General features: G+C 43.5%; 2 protein-coding genes across 3 annotated transcripts in view; both read right to left on the bottom strand.

Moving 5' to 3' along the window:
* Snx16 (sorting nexin 16) overlaps positions 1-16,304 on the bottom strand; it is a 40,268-nt gene extending 23,964 nt beyond the window's left edge. For both annotated transcript variants that reach the window (XM_065424517.1, XM_065424519.1), the window contains exons 1-4: positions 15,593-16,304; positions 14,253-14,567; positions 13,556-13,645; positions 10,028-10,176 (exon numbers count right to left, since the gene is read on the bottom strand). In XM_065424517.1, coding sequence (XP_065280589.1) covers positions 10,028-10,176; positions 13,556-13,645; positions 14,253-14,546 — 533 coding nt within the window. In that variant the 5' untranslated portion in view covers positions 14,547-14,567; positions 15,593-16,304. The remainder of the gene's footprint in view (positions 1-10,027; positions 10,177-13,555; positions 13,646-14,252; positions 14,568-15,592) is intronic.
* Positions 16,305-16,454: 150 nt separating this feature from the next.
* Positions 16,455-17,320, bottom strand: LOC135896157 (GSK-3-binding protein-like). The gene has a single exon (XM_065424520.2). It carries the CDS (start codon positions 17,146-17,148, stop codon positions 16,705-16,707), a length of 444 nt encoding a protein of 147 aa, XP_065280592.1. The 5' UTR covers positions 17,149-17,320; the 3' UTR covers positions 16,455-16,704.
* Between the last annotated feature and the right edge of the window lie 3,286 nt (positions 17,321-20,606).

The raw sequence follows: 20,606 nt of genomic DNA, 5'->3' as shown, positions 1-20,606 counted from the left end.
AAGCTTAATGCCATTCGCAACGTAGTGCGTTCTCGTAACTCACTTTGCTATCAAATGTGTACTCTCGATCTCAATGTCTCCACATTCTGATGAGACTAAACGGATTATTAGTGAAGGACAATTAATATATTCTTCACTTTCTTTAAAAAATTGCTCTTTCTCGCGGCGTAGTGCGTTCTCACAATTATTACAACTCACTTGGCCGTCGAATGCATACTCTCGACTTACAATGTCCTCGCCGTGGCCGTATATTCTCATGATATTAAGCAAATTTGTAGATAAAAACAACTAATATATTCTTCACTTATTTAAAAGGAGTTCTTTATTTTCATAGAGATTAGCAGGTGATCTTGCCGCTACTTACGGCTAGAGCACTAATCGTGAGCGCATTAGCCAGGAGAAGCTGTTCGATTGCAATGCAGCAGCTCCTTGCCTTGTTGGCCTCATACTGAAGCCTTTGAATTTTTCGACGATGCTTGACTCGAAGAAGCACATACGGCAGAACAAACTGGAGCACACGGTCAAATTTTTCAGGATCGCTGCTTGAGAGTTTTGAAGCTGTGAGCGCTATTTTTCCAATTTCAATGCTTTGGCTATGCTATGGATTAGCCGTCGAGCTAGCTTTGGCTTCAAACAGTTTACGGCTGGGTGAAACAATGACATTCCTGAAGTAAACTACATACAATATGCTGATTAATGTTTCTCATGCCATTTCTTAAACATCTGCTCTCTAGATAACTGTTTTTTATAGTATTATGATTCGCAAGCAAACTTAACCGTTTCACTGCAGCTATCGCCATCGCAAGGCTTAATGTTATTAAGTATGCACGTGTAGCAGCGATAGAAATATAATGGCATTAAGAAACTTAAGGTCTTAAACTTTTAATGGCATTCACCTCGCCCCTGTGGCACAGGTATCATTCTCTAGAAATATATTATAAGGATATGAGCTAAGAATTTGGACTCAGTTCTGATGCAGGAAGTTGCTAGCATATACAAGATGTCGAAATTGACAAATTCCCATGCACAGATAGTAATAAACTCGTGAGTGAAAAAAATGCAAGCAACCTTTGCTGCACAACACATAATGCAGTAGAATAGACTGTGTACCAATCCCTGTGTCAAGGTGCTTTAGTGCACATAACATCCTGTACTGCAAGGAAAGCTGCTTGCAGAATCGGTGGTAACCACACAGTACCACCACCATGTCATCCATGCGCATTACCACTTTTCTTGGGTAAGATATCATACAAACTCATGATATTTATTTGCCAGAGAGGCACAGTACAGAATACATTCCAGCGGTAACTATTAACTGCATACCCAGGGTAACTATTCTATGCAATTGAGGGGGGGGCACCTTTACGAATACAAATGTGAATAATGCCCACCATTTGCCATAAAAACGCACAAACCCACAAAAGAGAAATGAAATAAGGTGTATTTTACAGGTACGCCTCTGCGATACACCTCTCCTTTACTTGGCAAACAAAGAACCACATCAAATGGACTCGCGCAGGAAGAACACTGCCAAGAACAAGTAAAGAAGCGAAAGTGTGAAATAAAGATTACTTTAGTAGAATTAAACTTTAAAAAAAAACGGCAGTTGGCAACAAAGGCACACAGACCGCGCAGAGTTGTGTTACTCCACCAGCCAATCACAGAAGCAAACAAAATCGTCGTCATGCAGCCTTTTCAAAATGGCGTCGTACTTGATACATTCGAAGTGTCTGCTGTTCTTGAAGAGTCTTTTCATTGGCGGAAGCAATGAGGTATGCAACAGACATGGACAAAATGTATGGCGTTTGAGCAGTTCATTTCACTGCTGAACCCGTTTTACTCATGAAACTTCACTGCCAACTGAAGTGAAACTTCACAACAAATAGTTGTAGCAAAGCAAGCATGTTATTTCAGTTGAATAAAAAATTAGGCGTTCACCATTCCACTATAATAGGCGAGGGAAAAGGTATAAAATTACACGCTAATAATTTTATTTTTGTAGTTGCCGCCTTATTTGGGTAACAGAAAAAGTTTGAAGTATGAAATATTTGCAGCCTCGCGGAGGAACTGTGGCTGGCGGTTATGAGGGCACGGGCGGGGCTTTATTGCAGACTTAAGTAGTATCCGACTATAGTAGTGTTTTTTTAATTAGCTCTGGAAGAATTATACAGAAATGTATATTTGCAGAACAATCACAGCTCTTTTGAATCCATCGTTTACTGCTCTAACCAGTTAAGTGCCACAACCGACTCGTATTGTTATTTGGGAAGTTACGTAACGATGCGTGGCCGCCAGTCGCCTACAACCGCATATGGCGCAGGAAGCTGCAATTTTACACGTACTGTGCCCACCGCGAAAGGTTAGAAAAACACCTACATAAGCACAGCAGAGAAGTGGCTATGTTAGGCAACTCGAATGATAACTGTAGAAGCGTCATTCAGAACACACGAAATTGTCCTCCACTTCCAGCGGCGTTTTCTCTACTTCCTTTTTAAATAAGATGTTGAACCATAATTATTTTCATAAACAACGGTTAAATTTGTTAATTTTAGCTTTTCCTTCCCGTTTGGCCGTTGCCTTGGCTCTCTCCCTTAGTAGATCGCTTAATTTCGCAAATCCTTCCGACTCTTGTTTCCAGTTGGCAATTTTGCACGAAAAGAGCTGCACAATTAAGGAAAAACCAGACGAGTTAATGAGTGACAGTCATATTGCCTATGAGTTTAAGGGTTATTGCAGGGTTTGATGATGGACGTTGTCTCACATCATATTATTTTCCATCTTATCTAAGCCATATCATGGGTATATGGTTCGGCAGATCTGTAAGGTCGCGGCGAGCCACCACTCGAGGAAATAATGAAACAAAAAGTTCAACGCAATTGTCATTTTCTCTGGCCGTAACTCGTTCCACGTGCATACAGATCAGCTGACAACGAACTGAATCCCTTTCCCGATCCCTGGATCAGTCTAAACGAAGAAGGTTGAACTAACGAAGCAACAACGATGTGCGTGACTGTTCAATAGACTGTGACTGAATGCATCTCGAGTTGAACACGCGGGCACTGAATTGATGAGGAAACTGGCCTTCATATCCCAGGAGAGGCCGATAACTACGGCCATCCAAAAGGAGTGAAAAAGGCAGCAAAATGTTGACTGCCGAATAGCTGTCAAGTCTCAACGTTGATTTGGCGGTGCTTTAGGAATGTGTGTGAGAAGTGGTGACGTGGGCAGGGAGTTGGGGGGGGGGGGGGGGGGGGCCTGCAGGGGTGCCTACCCAGTCCCGCATCTACAGTGAGTCATGTCGGCATGAAAAGAGGTTCATTGAAGAGCAGCATGTATGTATGTACACACTGCCACATACTCACTGACCCAAGTTCATTCGATGGTTGGTTTCGTACCCTGTTCCCTCAGAAACGTAGGCCAATGCACTACCCATTCGACCATGGACTACAAAGTGACTCAGGTAGGCAGGAAAATGGTTAGGCACAAACCATTTAGATACATAGATACATAGCCCTCGGAAAGTGCATGAAGTACCTAAATAATGCGAGCACAATAAAAAACATTTTAGTTTTTTTGCATGCTCAGCTTAGCTACTACCCTACTGGGTGCTCATCTGATTCCTTTACTGCCACACATTTACACACCTAGTTCATCACAGAGTTCTTGTATGCATGGTGCAGTTTTGTTTGGGGACTAATGCTGCCTGCTCTTCTAGATAGACTAGGGCATACTACTCAGGCCATAAGCACACTGACGCAACACTCTGTCATGCTCTCCAGTACCAGCCAACACTGCTTCCCCTAGCCCTTTGAGAAAGTTGTGTCCTCAGTTGACATTAATGCCTTTGTGTCAGCACAACACAAGAACACCAGGATCATCTCTCTTCTGGATCTACTCTCTGCCTTGCCTGCATTTCCCATCTCCCATTCCTAGTGTTGCCAAGGTACCTATTTCTCTATATTGAACCTTTTAAACCAGTGCAAGTTGCAGCCTGACAGTTGGATGTAGCTGCTAATTATACCTAGATTTTGAATTTTGATATATGCATGCCTTTTCACACTGTCTCACAACCTGTACATGCAGGTGCCTTCAAAACGTGTGAATGCTTCAAGCATCATTACTACTGGTGAGGAGTGTATTGCTTTATCTAAAAATTTGATTCGCCACCCTTGTACATGCCGAAAATGCCCACCTCATCCAGCTTTCAGTTCATTACAAGCACTTCCATGCCTTACTCGTGCCTTCGACCGTGTCTGAACTGTGTGGGCCGCTACCGTTAGCCTCACACTGTCAAATGATAGATCATTGTCACAGTCAGCCATCCGACAGTTTGCTGAAAGTGCCGCTCCTGCACCACTGCCAGTGACGCTGCAATCTTTCAGCTGCACTGTTTCATTCCTTGCCATAGTCGACCTCAAGAGTTGCAGAGCGATAGAGGTCACATGTTTTTGTTGCAGGTGGTTGAAGCCCTGCTTGCTCAATACCCCAATGCCTACCAAACTAGTACAGCATACCATCCTCAAACTAAAGGGCTTAGGAAGCTTTTCAATCAAACCTTTGGTGGCCATTCTTGCCATATACAGCTCATCATTTCATCATCATTTATTTTCTTTTGAAGACCCTGATGCGGCATTACATAAGGGGGGCAGGTGGCAGCAGGAAACATTACAGTGTATGATAAGACATAAATGACAACAGCGAACAAGAAAAAAAGACCAAATTAAAAGACCAACTATATATAACAAGAACCACATAGAAAAAAAGATACTGTTAAGGGGCGACGGGGGAGACATTTCTCTCAGGCGTTCATTGACTGGTGATTCAATAAAGTTACTTCCTTCCTGAGGGAAAGACAAAAAACACAGCAAAATATTTAGGTTATAAAAAGGGTTGTAAGGCCATCTTTGAATTTTGTGGGATTTCTCTTATTGACAACAGACGCAGGAAGTTTGTTCCAGTCTTCAACAGTGCATCGTAGAAAAGACTGATTAAAGGAGTTGGTAGATCTGTGGAGTCGTTGTAAACTAAAAGAATTGAAAACTCGGCAGGAAGTATGATTAGGAGGCAGCAGGAGAACACCATGAATATCCGGAAAATTATACCATATTTTGTGGAAAAGAGAAAGACGAGTGATCCTGCAGCGCTCTGCTAAATATGGAAGACCTCGTTAAACCATACCCGCTTGAACAATAGTTTTGATTTAAAAGTAGTAAAGTCAAAAACTCAGCAGCCATTGAACATAATGTGTTTTGTATCCACATAAAGTGTACCAGCTTACTGCGTACGTATCGGTTAACACGCAGTGTTTCCACTTTTCATCGTGCAAACACGGCAGTGCGTCGTCTCCATTGGGTCGTCCGACAGAACAACAAGCCTCAGAGATCGGACCCATGGATCAAAACAACGACCTCCAAGCACCCTGTGCATTTGCGCGTGCAGCCACATCAACATCAACATCATTTCGGCGCCATGCCAGAGAGCATTGTGGCGTCGTGCAAACAAGGACTCTTATCATGCCGAAGCTAGGATAAAAAAAGACGCCGGGTGCTCAGCATAGAAGAAAAATTAGACATCATTAGTTCTATCGAAAGTGACACGAAGTCGGCGCGAGAATGTGACAGGGATCTACTGTTGACTACGATGTGTGGCATTTGGAATGCGAAGCAGCAGTTCCTCGGCAGCGCTGTGCTACGACCGTGAAGAGATGTCAGCTACGAGGTTAAACTTTTCGCCATCGTTGCCTGTTGTTGCCAAGGTGTCGCCTAGCAACCATGATAAGGACGACATGGAAAGAGACAGCACAGGCAATTCAGGTCCAAAAGTGGCAGAAGCTGCGCATTACATCAGCTTCATGAATGCAATCGTTGTGATGAGAACAGCACGGTGCAATGGAAAAGGGGTTCCGTGACATCTGCAACACTACCACGCCCGTGCACGGAGAATATGCAACGCCAACGAGGAATCTGCCATGTGAGTGTTTGCCGAGAAGAGGGGGCTGGCTGAAAAGCTGGCTCGCAGCTTCAGTAAGTTTGAGGCCGCGGTCGTTGCTGTTAGGCCGCCATGGCATCAAACAAAGTAACTCTTTTGTCGCGCAAAGTGAATAAATACTATGTTTTTTTCCCCTTTCATCGCACTCTCTCCGAGTTCTGTTTTTGACAGGTAAGTTGGTGATCTCATGCTATTTCAGTTAAGCAGTACTACCGTGTAGTACATACTTTTTCTGAGCTCCGACCAACTACGGTTTAATGAGCTTTCACTGTAATACTAATATTCCTGTCATATTTCGAAGTGATAGACCATGAGGCTCGACCCTCAATTACTTCTAACGCATTTATTAAATAAGCTTGATGGGGGCTCCCGATGGAGGATGCATACTTAAGCCTGGTGTGGATAAAAGTTTCGTAGGCTAGCTGACGAATGAAAGAAGGAGAAAGAGCGAGGAATCGTCTGATAAAGCCGAGGGACTTGGAGGTATCAGCAGTGGGCTTGAGTATGTGTTCCGACCAGGTTAAGTTGTTAGTTATTGTTGCTCCAAGATAGCGACAAGAATCAACTTGCTCAATACCAACTGAATTGAGGGAATAAGGATAGATATCGTTAAGCCTTTTCCGAGAAACCTGCATGAATTTACATTTAGAAATATTTCAATAATCTCATGGGAGCATCGACAGGCCTGTCGGTCGATGCTGCCATGAGATTATGGATGAGGAAGCAGATCAGTTTTATGAAGATGTTGAATTAGCGATGAGAAAAGTGTAAACTAGGGTATACAGTAGTAATGGGTGACTTCAATGCAAAAGAAGGAAAAAGCAGGCTGGTGAACAAGCAATTGGCAACTACGGTGTCGATTCTAGGAATGCTAGAGGAGAGATACTGGAAGAATCCGCTGTAAGGAATAAACTCAGAATAATGAACACCTTTTTCAGGAAGCATAGCAACAGAAAGTGGACCTGGAAAAGCGCTAATGGTGAAACAAGGAATGAAATTTATTTCATACTTTCTGCCGATCCCAGCATAGTGCAGAATGTAAAAGTGATAGGTAAGTTAAAGTGCAGCGATCATAGGTTAGGCACATCTGTACATATGGTATAGGAGGGTGGCACTTTACACTGTGTGCTAAGGGTGCTAGCAGCATCAACCTTGTTAGAGGTTTGCGATCTTAGAGGTCTCAGTACATGCAGCTTTATTAGTGATGGCCATGCCTTGTGAACAGCACCAATGTCCTTCGACACAGCTATTTTTCAGCTGTTTGTTAAAGGGACACTAAAGGCAAATAAGAAGTCGACGTGGACTGTTTCAAAACCATTCCAGAAACCTCGCAATACTTGTTTCGTGCCAAGAAAGGACTTAGTTTATGAGAAAATTGCATCTGAAGGGTCCGAATACCTTTTTCGAAATTCAAATCTTCTGCCACCCAACCAGGGGAGTGGTGACATTGCATACACCATCCCTGCCCTTTGCTGCCATCGGTGATAAAATAGTGCCGGAAAGACGGCGGCACCGAGCCAAGACAGAGCGGTGGATTCACCGCTACAGCTGCTTTTTGGTCAAGTGGCGAAGACTGTTCGGGCATCCCACAACATAACATGGAAGTTGAATTCTCTGCTACTTGCAGTTTGTGAGAGTTTCACGAGCCAGCAAAACCAGCGCAGCACTACGCGAAAACAAAACTGCTGAAATGCGAAAGCGTGGGCGGCGCAGAGTCGAGCGAAACAAAACCTTTCGACCACCCGCGTCATTGGCAAGAGTAATTTCAATTAGTTTTTTTTTTCTAAAAATGAAATAGAACTGGATAAGTAGCATTTTATTTTGTCTTCCAATACAATACAGTGATGTTTTTTGTAACGAGTGGTTGAGTACTAGTGACAGAATTTAACTGAGGAGTGCTTTCGTCATCGGGCAGGTGCTTGAAAGTCCCGGGAGAGTCTCTAATCATGTCCTGCATTTACCTCAGTTTCTCAATTACTAAGGCCCTGTTTGCGATAATAATGACGCTTTACAGATTCCCAAGCACTAATCTATCCCTTTAGCTTGACTTAATATTTGCCTTTAGAGTCCCTTTAAGTGCCATGCGTGTGAATGCTCATGTGTTTGCGACCAGTACAGTGAAAAAAAAAAAAAAAAAAGATTCCGCTACCTTCATAAGGTTTGGTTATCTGGAGGCATCAACCCCCCATGGTTATGGCGCCGATGATGTAGTCTGCGACATGAGCTGCGGAATGTGGGTATTAAGCATAATCTAGCGTGTACCACAAGACAAATCAAAAGAGTGCAAAGTAATGTAGGTGCACAGTTATTTAAACCAGGGGATGGGTAAAAGAATCATAGGCAAGGGCCTGTAACTTGCCAGCCACCATCACCACATTGTCAGGTGGCCTGTGTAATGTGTACTTGAGGCATGTGTATAGGGGACACTGCATGCAACAGTTTCCTTGCAATGATAACAGACTACTTGGTTTACCACGTTCGCACTTTTCAAAAGTGAAGCTCTTTTTCCTACTCTTTCCTGGGTTTGGCATACCTGCCTGTATGCTGCTGGGCTGTTCACTATCTTGACACGCGCGCGCACCCACCCACCCACCCACCCACCCACCCACCCACCCACCCACCCACCCACCCACCCACCCACCCACTTAACCCCCCCCCACCACACACACACAAAGGTTATATGTGCGTCTAATGAAAGTACCAGTGAACAGGCTGATATAACCCTTGTATGCTAAGTATGCACTCTTCTGTTCTCCATACCCGCCGTGGCTGCTCAGTGGCTATGGTGTTGGGCTGCTGAGCATGAGGTCGCGGGATCAAATCCCGGCCACGGCGGCCGCATATCAATGGGGGCTAAATGCGAAAACACCCGTGTGCTTAGATTTCAGTGCACGTTAAAGAACCCCAGGTGGTCGAAATTTCCGGAGTCCTCCACTACGGCGTGCCTCATAATCAGAAAGTGGTTTTGGCACGTAAAACCCCACAATTTAATTTTTTTTTCTGTTCTCCATAACACAAATATAAGTTCCTATATAAAACCTGAAAATATAATTTCAGCTCACAGGCATCTCTAAAGCAAACTGATCAGTTAATCGAATGGTGAATTATAGTTAACGAATTCACTGATTTGTCAATTTTTTTTGCTTTAGCCACTCAGTGTGTCCCACTGGGTGTGTGCCCTTTCTTGGCCAATTCTCCATAATGGGTACGCCCCACTGTGACACAACAGGTACAGGATCCCCAAATGTTACTAGATGCATGTTGTACTAATCTGTGTATACACCTGTCATCACTATTCCTCCCTCAACAAGCATCGTGCATCGCTTTCGTCCTTGTAACATTGCTGCTTATACATCTCACACAGTGCATCTGCCTGAATTGGAGCTTGTACTTCAGCATAGCTTATGACAACCCTATGAAGGCAACAGATAATGAAGCCAAGGAAAGCATAGGGGAATTTATTTCTAGTTTTTCATTGGAGTGTAGAAATGATAAGCTAAAGGGAAATGAAAGCAGACAAAAGAACAACTTGCTGCAAGTGGGAGCCAAACCCACTACCTCTCTATTACATGTGTGTTGCAGGCTGCTGTCAAATCCACTGACAACACTGCAATGGACAGTTAGTTGCCGGCTGACTCATTGGCTATGAAACAGTCAGATTTACTTGGTAATAAAAAGAACATGTATACCGACAAATGTGCATGATGTGCTGCTGAAGAAGATGCACAAAGGAAGTTATGAAGTCCTTGATGCTGTGTAGAAGTTTCATGCGAGGTCAAGCTGCAAATGTTCACAACTTGTACGAGATTACGAGAATTGCAGTTTCTATATATATTTTACACAAAATACAGCTGAAAGTTAGATATATTCTCTAAATTAAGGCATACCGATTTCATAAACATTTGCTTTCATGGATCATTTGATAATTCATCATTTTGTTTTGACATCTACTGCGACTCCACAAAACCCAAATTGAACACAGTTTTACTGTACGAACATTTTTGCATTGCAATAATTAAAGATACAACAGCTTACTTACCTCTTACTTATATCTCTGTGGCCCATAATGTTTTTGACAAATGCCTGGAGCCCCAGTACACGGTCCTCAAGAAACATGGGATCAAAATTATTTCCAAACCAGCGCTTGGGAGGCAAGCAGAGTTGCAGACCAGGGAATCGTGGTTTGAGCTTTGCAAGAGAAAATTATAAAAAAGGAATGCGTAATATAGCTTAGACTAAAACAGAAGACCTTTGTTCTCTTCACAAAAGAGTTTATCTCCTGTCAAATAGGAAAGAAATATATATATGTATATATATATATATTGCACCATTTTTTTACTACTGCTATGCTATCAATACAATTAAAAATATTTTAGTTTAATGCTAAGAGATGGTGTGATACACTATCTACTAATTCTTGTTTCAATTCCATGCTTGTTGTCTCACAATTTGTTGGCAGTGAAATGGAAGCTAATGCTCATGTCAGCCAAGAAGTGCAATTGCATAAATGTACTGGGTCCATCCACGACAGAACATCTGTTCCTGAGAATGCACAGCGCGGTCTATAAATGCTCGGTCAATGTCAAACTTCACCTTTGTCTTAACCAATTCAATCTGCGCAGATTCTATACCATCTTCTCCTGAATATTGTGAAGAAAGTTTATCATCATCGTGGGATGGACCTGCAGCAGACGCTGACAGCACTCAGGCATTTTTGGCGCCACTGAACTGATGCTCCTGTTCCTACACAAGCAGCAACCCCTTCCAGGAGCAGCAGATCGCCTCATTGGCCCACTTTTCGCGAGATTCGGTCCCTTGCTTGTGGGTGCCCCGAGCACACCAAGCACAACAGCAGGACTTGGGGAGACCACACTGGACTATCATAAGGTGCTTATGTTAGCCTCTTTGGCCTGTGGTGGCTCTTCGTTTGCCGGTGGCTAGCAGTAAGCTTGTCAGGACTCCTGGCCCCAGCGGGAGCGCATGCCCTTCCATCGTCGCGGTGTCTGGAGGCAGCACCTTGTGGTCACGTACTCCCTGCATGCACTTACGTTTTGCTAGGGTGCATGTTGCAAGAGTGCTGGCCAACAGATAAGTGGCTCCTCTAGATGGAGCTCCCATTTGTTTTGCTGTAGGGGTGCAGCATTCTTAGCCCCCGTCAACTAATTTGCCCAGGTGTAAGTGGATTGTGTCAATTTGATTCTGAAACATAGTATTCAAACCCCAATGCCTGTTTGGAATTGTTGCTTGAGGCCTCTCTTGCTGCATTACATGCACATCTTCCCTTGGATCAGCAGAGCATGCACACCTATAGTCGGGCGCAAGTTAAAAAGGCAGGAGGCCCAGATGACTGAAGCTTGGCAGCCGATTACCTACGCAACTAGAGAAATTGTCAAGCTGACACGACTCGGCCCAGTTCGAAGCGCGGGCTGCCATGTTCTTGGTCGACAGAGTCATCGGCCGTCCAGCTCATGACATCAGTCTGGAGTGCGCACCCACTGGTGGAGGCTTGTGTGCATGCGCCTTTGAGGGGCAAATGCCGCTGCCTACTAAAGCTGTACCAGACTATAGTGGGACATCAGTGATCAGTATGCAAGCAAGGATACAGCTTTTTATAGTGCTTGGTGCGCTCGAACCAGCAGTACTTGTTTGTGTGCAAGTGTAGTGTGCCATAGAAAGAAGAAAGACCACAAAGCCGTGCTAAAGCCCCAAGAGGCGACCTGTATAATGTGTCCAACAAAACCTTGTGAGCCGTTACTACACAGGGCAGAATGGAAGCTACTTGCTCATTTATAGGGGAGTTGGAATGACAAATGGTCAACCTTTTGTATAAAGAATCACTAAATGCTGTCACAACCTGAGACTGTACATTTGGGGAACTAATTGTGGGCAGAAAAAATGAAGCACCTCAATTTCCTCCACAGGCTGCAAGTGAGTGCTAGATTGTTATATGTTTGAATCCTAACATAAAAATAAGCTGTTAATAATATAATGAGCAAATTTGCTTCCCTTTGTGGAATAAAACATGCTACATATATCAAATTTATTATGTGACAATAAACTGTGGGGCTAATATTTACGACCTAGAAAAAGAAAAGGTTGAATATGTAGGTAAGGTTGAATATGTAGTGCAAGAAAGATATAATGACCTTGGTCAAATAAAATCGCAAGATTATATTGCATACATGAATGGTCATACTACAAGCATGTAGTGCAAGAGTTTATAATCAGAACAATTTTTTACCACACAGGCTTTGGCTGCACTGCCAAGCTAATTGTGAGACAAACTATCGCAGCTTCCGCAGTCGGCTAAAATGGTTATAAATGAGTCATGTCATTTGTAATACAGGTTACTGCCTGTATTACTATAGAATAATTTATAGCAAACCTACATGGTTGGCAATTATGAAACCCTTTTTTGAAATCAACAACCTTTAATTACCCTCCGGCAGGCGACATGGGCCCTTGGTGGTTAGTGGCTGTGACACACATCCCAAAACAAAGTCTCCGAAATCTTCAGCTGCACAATCTTAGAGGTCATGACCAGGTGCTAAGCTGGCTTTCAACATTCTGGTTTCTGCAACACTTCCAGCGAGTGTCAATGGCATTTTTTTTTTGCAAGCTTTTTCATTGCATATCCACTCGTAGTTGAAGTAGAATTTTGCAAGGAGGATCTGAAACTAGACTTTTTACATGGTCCAGAATTTCACAGCAGTTTGCCTTTTAAACCAACAAAGTCCAGTGCATCAATCTTCATACTCTTAGTTTGATACCTGAAAATTCTTATATAAGTACGGGAAACTTAACAATGCAAACCAATAGTAGCATTCTTCATTTGCTGGAGCAAAGTTTCAATGGTATATAATTCAGAAAAATTATTACTAATTATATAATATAGTAACTAAGCTTTAACTCAAATAACATTTCATTGTTCTTGGCACAAATGTACTCTGCACAGCCAGAAATAAATGTGAACAAGTTGTTTTAATTTTTCTTTGTACTGAATGGTTTTTGGGGTTTGTGGGGTCAATGTAATGTTCCACCATGAATGCACTTTGGGCAAAAGCTGCTTTTGTGGCTCACAGTTTGCTGCAATACAAATGACCAAATAAGAAAACATTAAAACAAACAAGAGAAAGCTTGTACAGCTGCTGAGGATAGGTTCTGGAATAAGCTTTGGAAAAAGTTTCAAAGCCACTCCACAAGTGACAAGACATGCCACAAGACCCCGTTTTGGAGTGTTTGTATGTCTTGTGCCCTGATGCAAAGGAGTGTAAGGAACACTGTTCCTCTTAAACAGTGGCAATTCTGAAGCAAGAAAACCTCTACAAGGAACCCTGTAAGCAGCTTGACAAGTCTGCTAATCTGTGCAGTGGTTTTGAAGCATCTGACGGAGACTATACACCCACAGCATATTAAAATTAAAATGAGCTCAACATGTGCACTATGTGTGCTGGCATGCATTTGAAACGCACACCAGCACCCATCTCTTGCAATATCTAATCAGTGTTAAAATTACTTCTGCATCTTGTTGAAAATCTCTTCAACCAATAGTGATGTGGCAGCTTACCTTCTTGCTCAGTCTTGCAAAATCAGTGTACCGCCTGAAGACAAACCAGTAGCGGCCAGTTTCAACATGTTCCACTCTGATCTTGAACACCTGACCGAACATAATGTTCGTAGAATGTAGAACAAATTAAATGGGTACTCCAAGGTACCAATCTTTTCACTTAACCTGTCAAATATGATGGTCCAACAAAAGCAGCCTACAGATTATTATTGTGGTCAGCACTATGCCTATAAAGCAAACAATCCAGCAGACCACTAAACCGACAAGAGTTACATAAATAAATTGTACACACTAAAATTCACTTTGTGCTTAAGCAACAGCATAACAAAACAGCCTCCTCTACAAACAATGTGAAGGACAGAACAGAGAGAAGCATTTCGCTGTAAACATGTTATTGTCACTTGCCCTTTGAACCATTTGATATGAAAAATACCGAAACTGGCTCTATTACACACATTATGACAGACAAGGCACTACAAAGAGATAAAGGAGGTACTGATCTACAAATAAATCTTCAAGTGAGCAGTATTAGTACACTGGTATACTTACAAATGCCATTTTGAGTGCCCATCCAGAAATCACCAGTAATACTTAGTAGACTATCATTCATATATCCAAAATGCATGCTCAACTTTTATACAATGACCAGGAACTATGTAAACAGTGCAGTGGAAACAAATGACTTTGTGGAACTTACTGTAAACCTTGCACGTTCTTCCATGACTTCATAGCCGATAATGGGGGTGTTGTACTCTGGAATGACAACTATGCCTTCTTCTTCAATATCGCAGCAATGGCCATTGGAAACATCACCAGAGTCACTGCTCACACTGCTCAGAGATTCTCTATCTTGTTTTGAGAAAGGGCAACGTGACATTTCATGCGCTGCTCCTTGAGGTGGTACCGGCTCACATTTTGATGTAGCACAGCTGTCAGTGTCTAAGCCATCAGCTGTGGCAGATTGTTGGGCAGTTTCTGCTTCGCTCGACATCTTTGGAGAGAGAAGGCCACCCTAGGGTTTAAAAGAAAAAGGTACAAATACCTGCAACAATACTGCTTTTTTTTTTTAGAATCTTTGAGCACTTGACATGCTCAATACGATTCCTTCTCAGTAAAAGTGGCACTTAGCGCAGCTGCAGCGAGAAAGTGCTACGTTTCCCTCCCCACCATAACCTCTGCAGTGTGTGGTGCATAATGGCTGTGTGAGTGAATACAGTGCATAGTTATGAAGAAGAATGACATCAAATAAGTTATCAGTTATGTCTGAAATACAGTACATACATACAGTATGCCACAAATGCAAGTATATTTGAGGATACTGCAGTTGCCATAATGTCAACAAATTGCATTAAACTAGAGATTCTGTACTTGTCATGTATATTCTTCGTTGTCGTGGCCTCCACAAACTGCTGCAGAAACAAAAGGCAGGCACATGCTACACGATCAACGCCTGAAACTGGTTGGTATAAGCGAAAAAATCGCGCCAGAAGCGTTGACGGAAAAGGGGCAACGATCCCCCAGACAATAGTACAGTTGATCGCACAGTTGTTCAGCATATCATCTAACTTGTGCCTATGCAAAATTCTTCCCCATTGTACTATCTCGCAAGTAATGGTGCAATTTAAAAAGCTGTGACCGCAAGCTGGAATCGCAGGCCACCGAGTCACATTTAATGCAAATATGTTTTTTAGAACTTCATAACGCTGACAATCTGGGTCCTAGAACTTCAGCAATCTGCAGATGACGCAATTCTCTTTCTTTTTATAGCGGCACATGCAGGCACCCGTATAAAAATTTGCCAAGTAGTTTAATTTAGCAGTTACATATGTATAGAGATTTCTTTTTTGAAGGGGGGGGGGAGGGGTGTAACCTTGGACCACATTTTTACAACTGTCAAAGACGGCAAATTCCCAAAGGTACGTAGATACAAAAAGGCTGCAGCTACAAAAGCAGTGAATTTAAACGATAACACATGCTTCCGTATATGGAACGAAACGTGCACCCGTGAACAAGTAAACATGTAACCAAACTACTTACCCCAAACAAATGAGAAACCAGACGCTTGAAGCAACTCTTCCGTACTTGTCATTAACCTGATTAAATAGAGCTCAAACAGGTCAGGTTATGACTAGCAGCTCTTGATGTCTTCATTCAGCGCAAAACACATGCCGGAACGGTGTTTTGCAATAACAGAGAGGAGCAGACGCAGCAAGCCAGAACACCTAAAACGCTCAATAGGCCTAACACACAGCAACAGAGAGCAGCGAAATGACTCGAGGAGATTCGCCAAACCAGTCACGTGACACTGTAGCAAAATATTGAGATTGGTTGGAAGCGTTCATATGACAGAAAAATAAACGAGAACGCAGTCGTCTGCTCTGCTCCACTTAATTTATATTTATCGTTTGACCTGTGTTTTATGGTCGTACGTTAAGTAACTAATCTAACGATCCAATTTCAATGCGACTGTGAAAGAAATTATCGGTTGTGTGCGAAGTACGCACATGCACGGTAATGGCTACACGTCTGCACGTAGAGGAAATACCACTTGGCATAGATACATCAATGTCTCAAAACCCAACTGCTGTTTCACGGCGACTCATTTGCTGCACTGTATCGGTTAGTGAACAGACAGCACTGAAATGGCAAAATCTACTACGGAGCTGTGCCTTTCTCGCTGCGACGCTTCAGCCACGTCCAGTCGCGTCGCGATTGCAGCACCGCCGCCGTGTCCTTCCCGTTCAACTGTCTCTCCTCAAAATGGAATTTTCCGGTATGGACGCTGTAGGCATTACAAAGCCTATTTTAAGACGACTGACGCAGCGTACATGCCACATGTAGGGCCCAAGGATCAACGAAACGGGCCGACATACAATGTCAAACACACTTACACGATAACTCGGAATCAAGTCCCGATTTATTTGCGACACGAGGCCTTACCCGAACGCACAGAACACGCGGAGACCAAACAGCTTGAAAGCCTGTCGCATTTAGACGAACAGGGGCTGAGAAACGCACTGAAACGCGCACATGGATAAAACGTTTGAGCCATCCGGCCACACACGCTCAGCGTTTGTCATTCTGATGGGCAGGAAGAAATTGCTAAAGTCCGTGATGTGATGCAAAACTTGCTTTTTTTTTATGCGATCCTAGAATGAAAATGAGTCCCTCGACGAGCTGTCTAAGGAATGAGGGGTCTTTTTCTTGCCCACCACGTTGCCTTGGAGCCTCCGCACGGCTTCTTGGATGAGCGTTCCCTGCTGAAGGAGTTCCTGCAAAAGTTCGTAGGGGTCCTTGTCGGAATCCTCCGGCTGATGGTGATGGCCGGCAGCGCAGGTCTTCCGTGTACCGTCTTTTGCCACAGCAGACAACGCACCACTACTTTCCGACCGCCGAGGCACAAAATACGGCGAGTAACGGGGATGACGCTGTTGCCCACAAACGTGGCATGGCTGTTGGTGCGACTTGAGTTTGAGGTTCTCCTTGATGGCCGACGCCAGGTCTTCTTCTACATCGGCCGCTTTGCCCATCACGTTTGACCCCTCTGGCGACAGGACACTCTCCACAACGAGGATGTTTCCATTCCTGGGCATCGTTCGCGCTCGCTGTGACTCGTCCACGGTCCCAGTCGAGGCCACAATGAAGCCAGAGAGCACACTTCTTGCCGGACGCACACAAACACGCTCAATCTTTGTTTTGGAACGAGGCCTGTGCACCTTGCGCCACACGCGCCACGAGCGCTTAAAGAAGTAGTTCCCCCGTTGTAAGCTGCTATTTAAAATAAAAGTCGCTATTACAATTCTTATTTGCTCATTAACGTCACATATTTAAACATTTGGACGCCGCAAAATGTTGTGAATTTCTACCTAAAGTAGGTTAAAGAATGTAAATAAACCCCCTTCCCAAATACGGCGAAACGACACAATATGGGTGCGACATAAACAGAAGCCAGTGGTCGGCCATAGACGAAGAAGTTCCCGTGGCTATGGACCGTACCGTAGCCCAGCCCAGCCTTGTCACGCCGGGACCCTTCCGCGCACCTGCATTTGGGAAATACCTGACGTCACGCCATTGATGGAGGAAAGCTGTCATAGCACAGTGTGAAGTTACGATAGAGCGGCGCTCATGGGTCAAAGCATGTAACTGATGGAAGTGTGTGCCGCCGCACGCGTTGGCCGTTCTTAACGGTGATTTCTTTGTTGTTTCCATATGTATGTCATGCCAATGTTTGATTATTGAATATTGAATGCTCGAGTGATAATCTTGGATCATGGAAGTTGGATGTGAGTGTATTCGGAATTTTTAATTTTGTGAACTGCTCATGGACATTTTCAGCTTGTGGCATGTCAAGATTTTGAGGAAAATTTTTAACCGACATGGACCATTACCACTATATTCGTTCGGCTCCATCAAGTCATCTGATATAGAAAAATGGGGGTGCCCATTAAAATGTGACTGGCTCTGTATTTCCAATAGAAACAACTGTGCAAAGGTCTAATAAAAAAAATAACGATTTTTTTTAATTACTCATCAAACTTCCTTTAATAGCGACAAAGTATGTCTGCCTCGTTTTACAGGTCTTCTGCAAAAATGCCATATGTGCTGCGCGCTCATATGCTTTTTGTAAATAATTTCTACAGTTACAAAAATACTCTTATATGGCTAGAAACTGTAGTCTACTTAGTACTAATCAATTCATAATATAATTTTCAGCCTATCTTATGTCCACTGCAGGTCGAAGGCCTCTTCCTGCGATCTCCAATTACCCCTGCCCTGCGTCAACCAATTTCAACTAGCGCCCGCTAATTTCATTGCCCCACCTAGTCTTCCGCGATCCTCAACTGCGCTTCCCTTCTCTTCGTACCCATTCTGTAACCCTAATGGTCCAACGCTTATCTAACCTGCGCGTCACATGACCTGCCATGCTCCATTTTTTTCTCTTAATGTCAATAAGAATACCGGCTATACCCGTTTGCTCTCTGATCCAAACCGCTCTCTTTCTGACTCTTAACGTTGTGCCTAGCAATCTTCGTTCCATTGCTCTTTGCGCAGTCCTTAACTTGTTGTCAAGCTTTTTTGTCAGTCTCCAAGTCTCTGCCTCATATGTCAGCACTGGTAAAATGCACTGACTGCACACCTTCCTTTTCAATGATAATGGTAAGCTTCCAGTCAGGAGCTGACAATGTCTGCCGTATGCGATCCAACCCATTTTTATTCTTCTATGAATTTCCTTCTCATGATAAGGGTACCCTGTGATTAATTGACCTAGGTAGACGTACTCCTTCACAGACTGTAGAGGCTGACTGGTGATCTTGAACTCTTGTTCCCTTGCCCGGATATTCATCATTATCTTTGTCTTCTTCATATTAATCTTCAACCCCACTCTTACACTCTCTCTGTTAAGGTCCTCAATCATTTGTTGTAACTCATCTGCATTGTTGCTGAATAGAACAATGTCATCGGCAAACCGAAGGTTGCTGAGATATTCGCCGTCGATCCTTACTCCTAAGCCTTCCCAGTTTAATAGCTTGAATACTTCTTCCAAGCAGGCAGTGAATAAGATTGGAGAGATTGCGTGTCCCTGTCTGACCCCTTTCCTTATAGGTATCTTCTTGGTTTTCTTGTGTAGAATTAAGGTAGCTGTAGATATCTCTAGATATTTTCCAAGCTTTTACGTAAGCGGTGTGTACTCTTTGATTACGTAATGCCTCTATGACTGCTGGTATCTCTACTGAATGAAATGCCTTTTTGTAATCTATGAAAGCCATATCGAGAGGCTTATTGTGCTCTGTTGATTTGTCGATTTCCTGATTAATGGCATAGATGTGATCCATTGTAAAGTTGGTTGGTTGGTTGGTTAACATCTAAGCTTGGTTGGTTAAGCTTGGTTAAGCTTGGTTGGCTAACATCCAATGTTGCCCTTATTCTATTGCAAATTATCTTGGTGAATACTTTATATAATACTGTGAGTAAGCGAATGGGCCCATAATTTTTCAATTCTTTAACGTCTGTCTTTTTTTGCATTAATATAATGTTTGCATTCTACCAGTTTTCTGGGACCCTTGCAGTTGATAGACATTTCGTATTGAGAGCTGCCAGGACAGGATAGGGATAACTTTAATAAAGTGCCGGCAAGCGACGGTTTGACGCGTCGTGATGCTGGCCAAGCGTTGACCCGGGATTGTACCCTACTCTGCACTACCCCAGTTGGGCCCGTTTGTAGTGGGTCGTGAGGCTTGTGCTTTTCGAGCGCACCCCGGGCCTGCTGGACGGCCCATAGTTGTGTGTCCTTGTCTGCAGACTGCAGTGCACCTTGAAGTTCGGGCGGGTAAGTGCTGGAGCTGGCTGCCGTTGGGAACCTGGCACAGTCCCACATGATATGCCATTGGCCCGCCAGACCCGCTGCACAAACACCACACAGCCCACTCGGATAGAGCTCTGGGTGAAGCACGTGTACCATTGCGGGGGCGAGGAGTGACGCGGTCTGTATTTGAGGCCGTAATGCCAAGGCAAATAGAGAGCTGCCAGTTTTCCAAGCAATATGTCTCCTTCATCTTTGATTAAATCGACTGTTATTCCATCTTCTCCTGCCGTTTTTCCCTGTTTCATGTCTTGGAAGGCCCTTCTGACCTCATTGCTAGTTATAGGAGGAGCTTCTGTATACTGTTCATTATTGCTTCGAATGGCGTTATCCTGACTCCTCTGGGTACTGTACAGGTCAGTATAGAATTCTTCCGCTGCTTTTACTATACCTTCGATATTGCTGATGATATTATCCTGCTTATCTTTCAGTGCCTACATCTTGGTTTGTCCTATGCCAAGTTTCCTTCACACTGATTTCAGGCTGCGTCCATGTTTTACGGCTTCAGTCTTTATCACATTATAATTTCGGATATCCCTTATTTTTGCCTTGTTGATAAGTTTTGACAGTTTCGCAAATTCTATCTTATCTCTTGAGTTGGACATTTTCATTCTTTGTCGTTTCTTTATTAGGTCTTTTGTTACTTGGGAGCAAGAGCTTGCCTACTGGTTGCCTTGGTGTCTTGCCTCC

Source organism: Dermacentor albipictus, chromosome 1, assembly GCF_038994185.2.
Source record: "Dermacentor albipictus isolate Rhodes 1998 colony chromosome 1, USDA_Dalb.pri_finalv2, whole genome shotgun sequence".
Classification (NCBI taxonomy): Eukaryota; Metazoa; Arthropoda; class Arachnida; order Ixodida; family Ixodidae; genus Dermacentor; species Dermacentor albipictus.
This window is presented reverse-complemented; position numbering and strand designations above follow the sequence as displayed.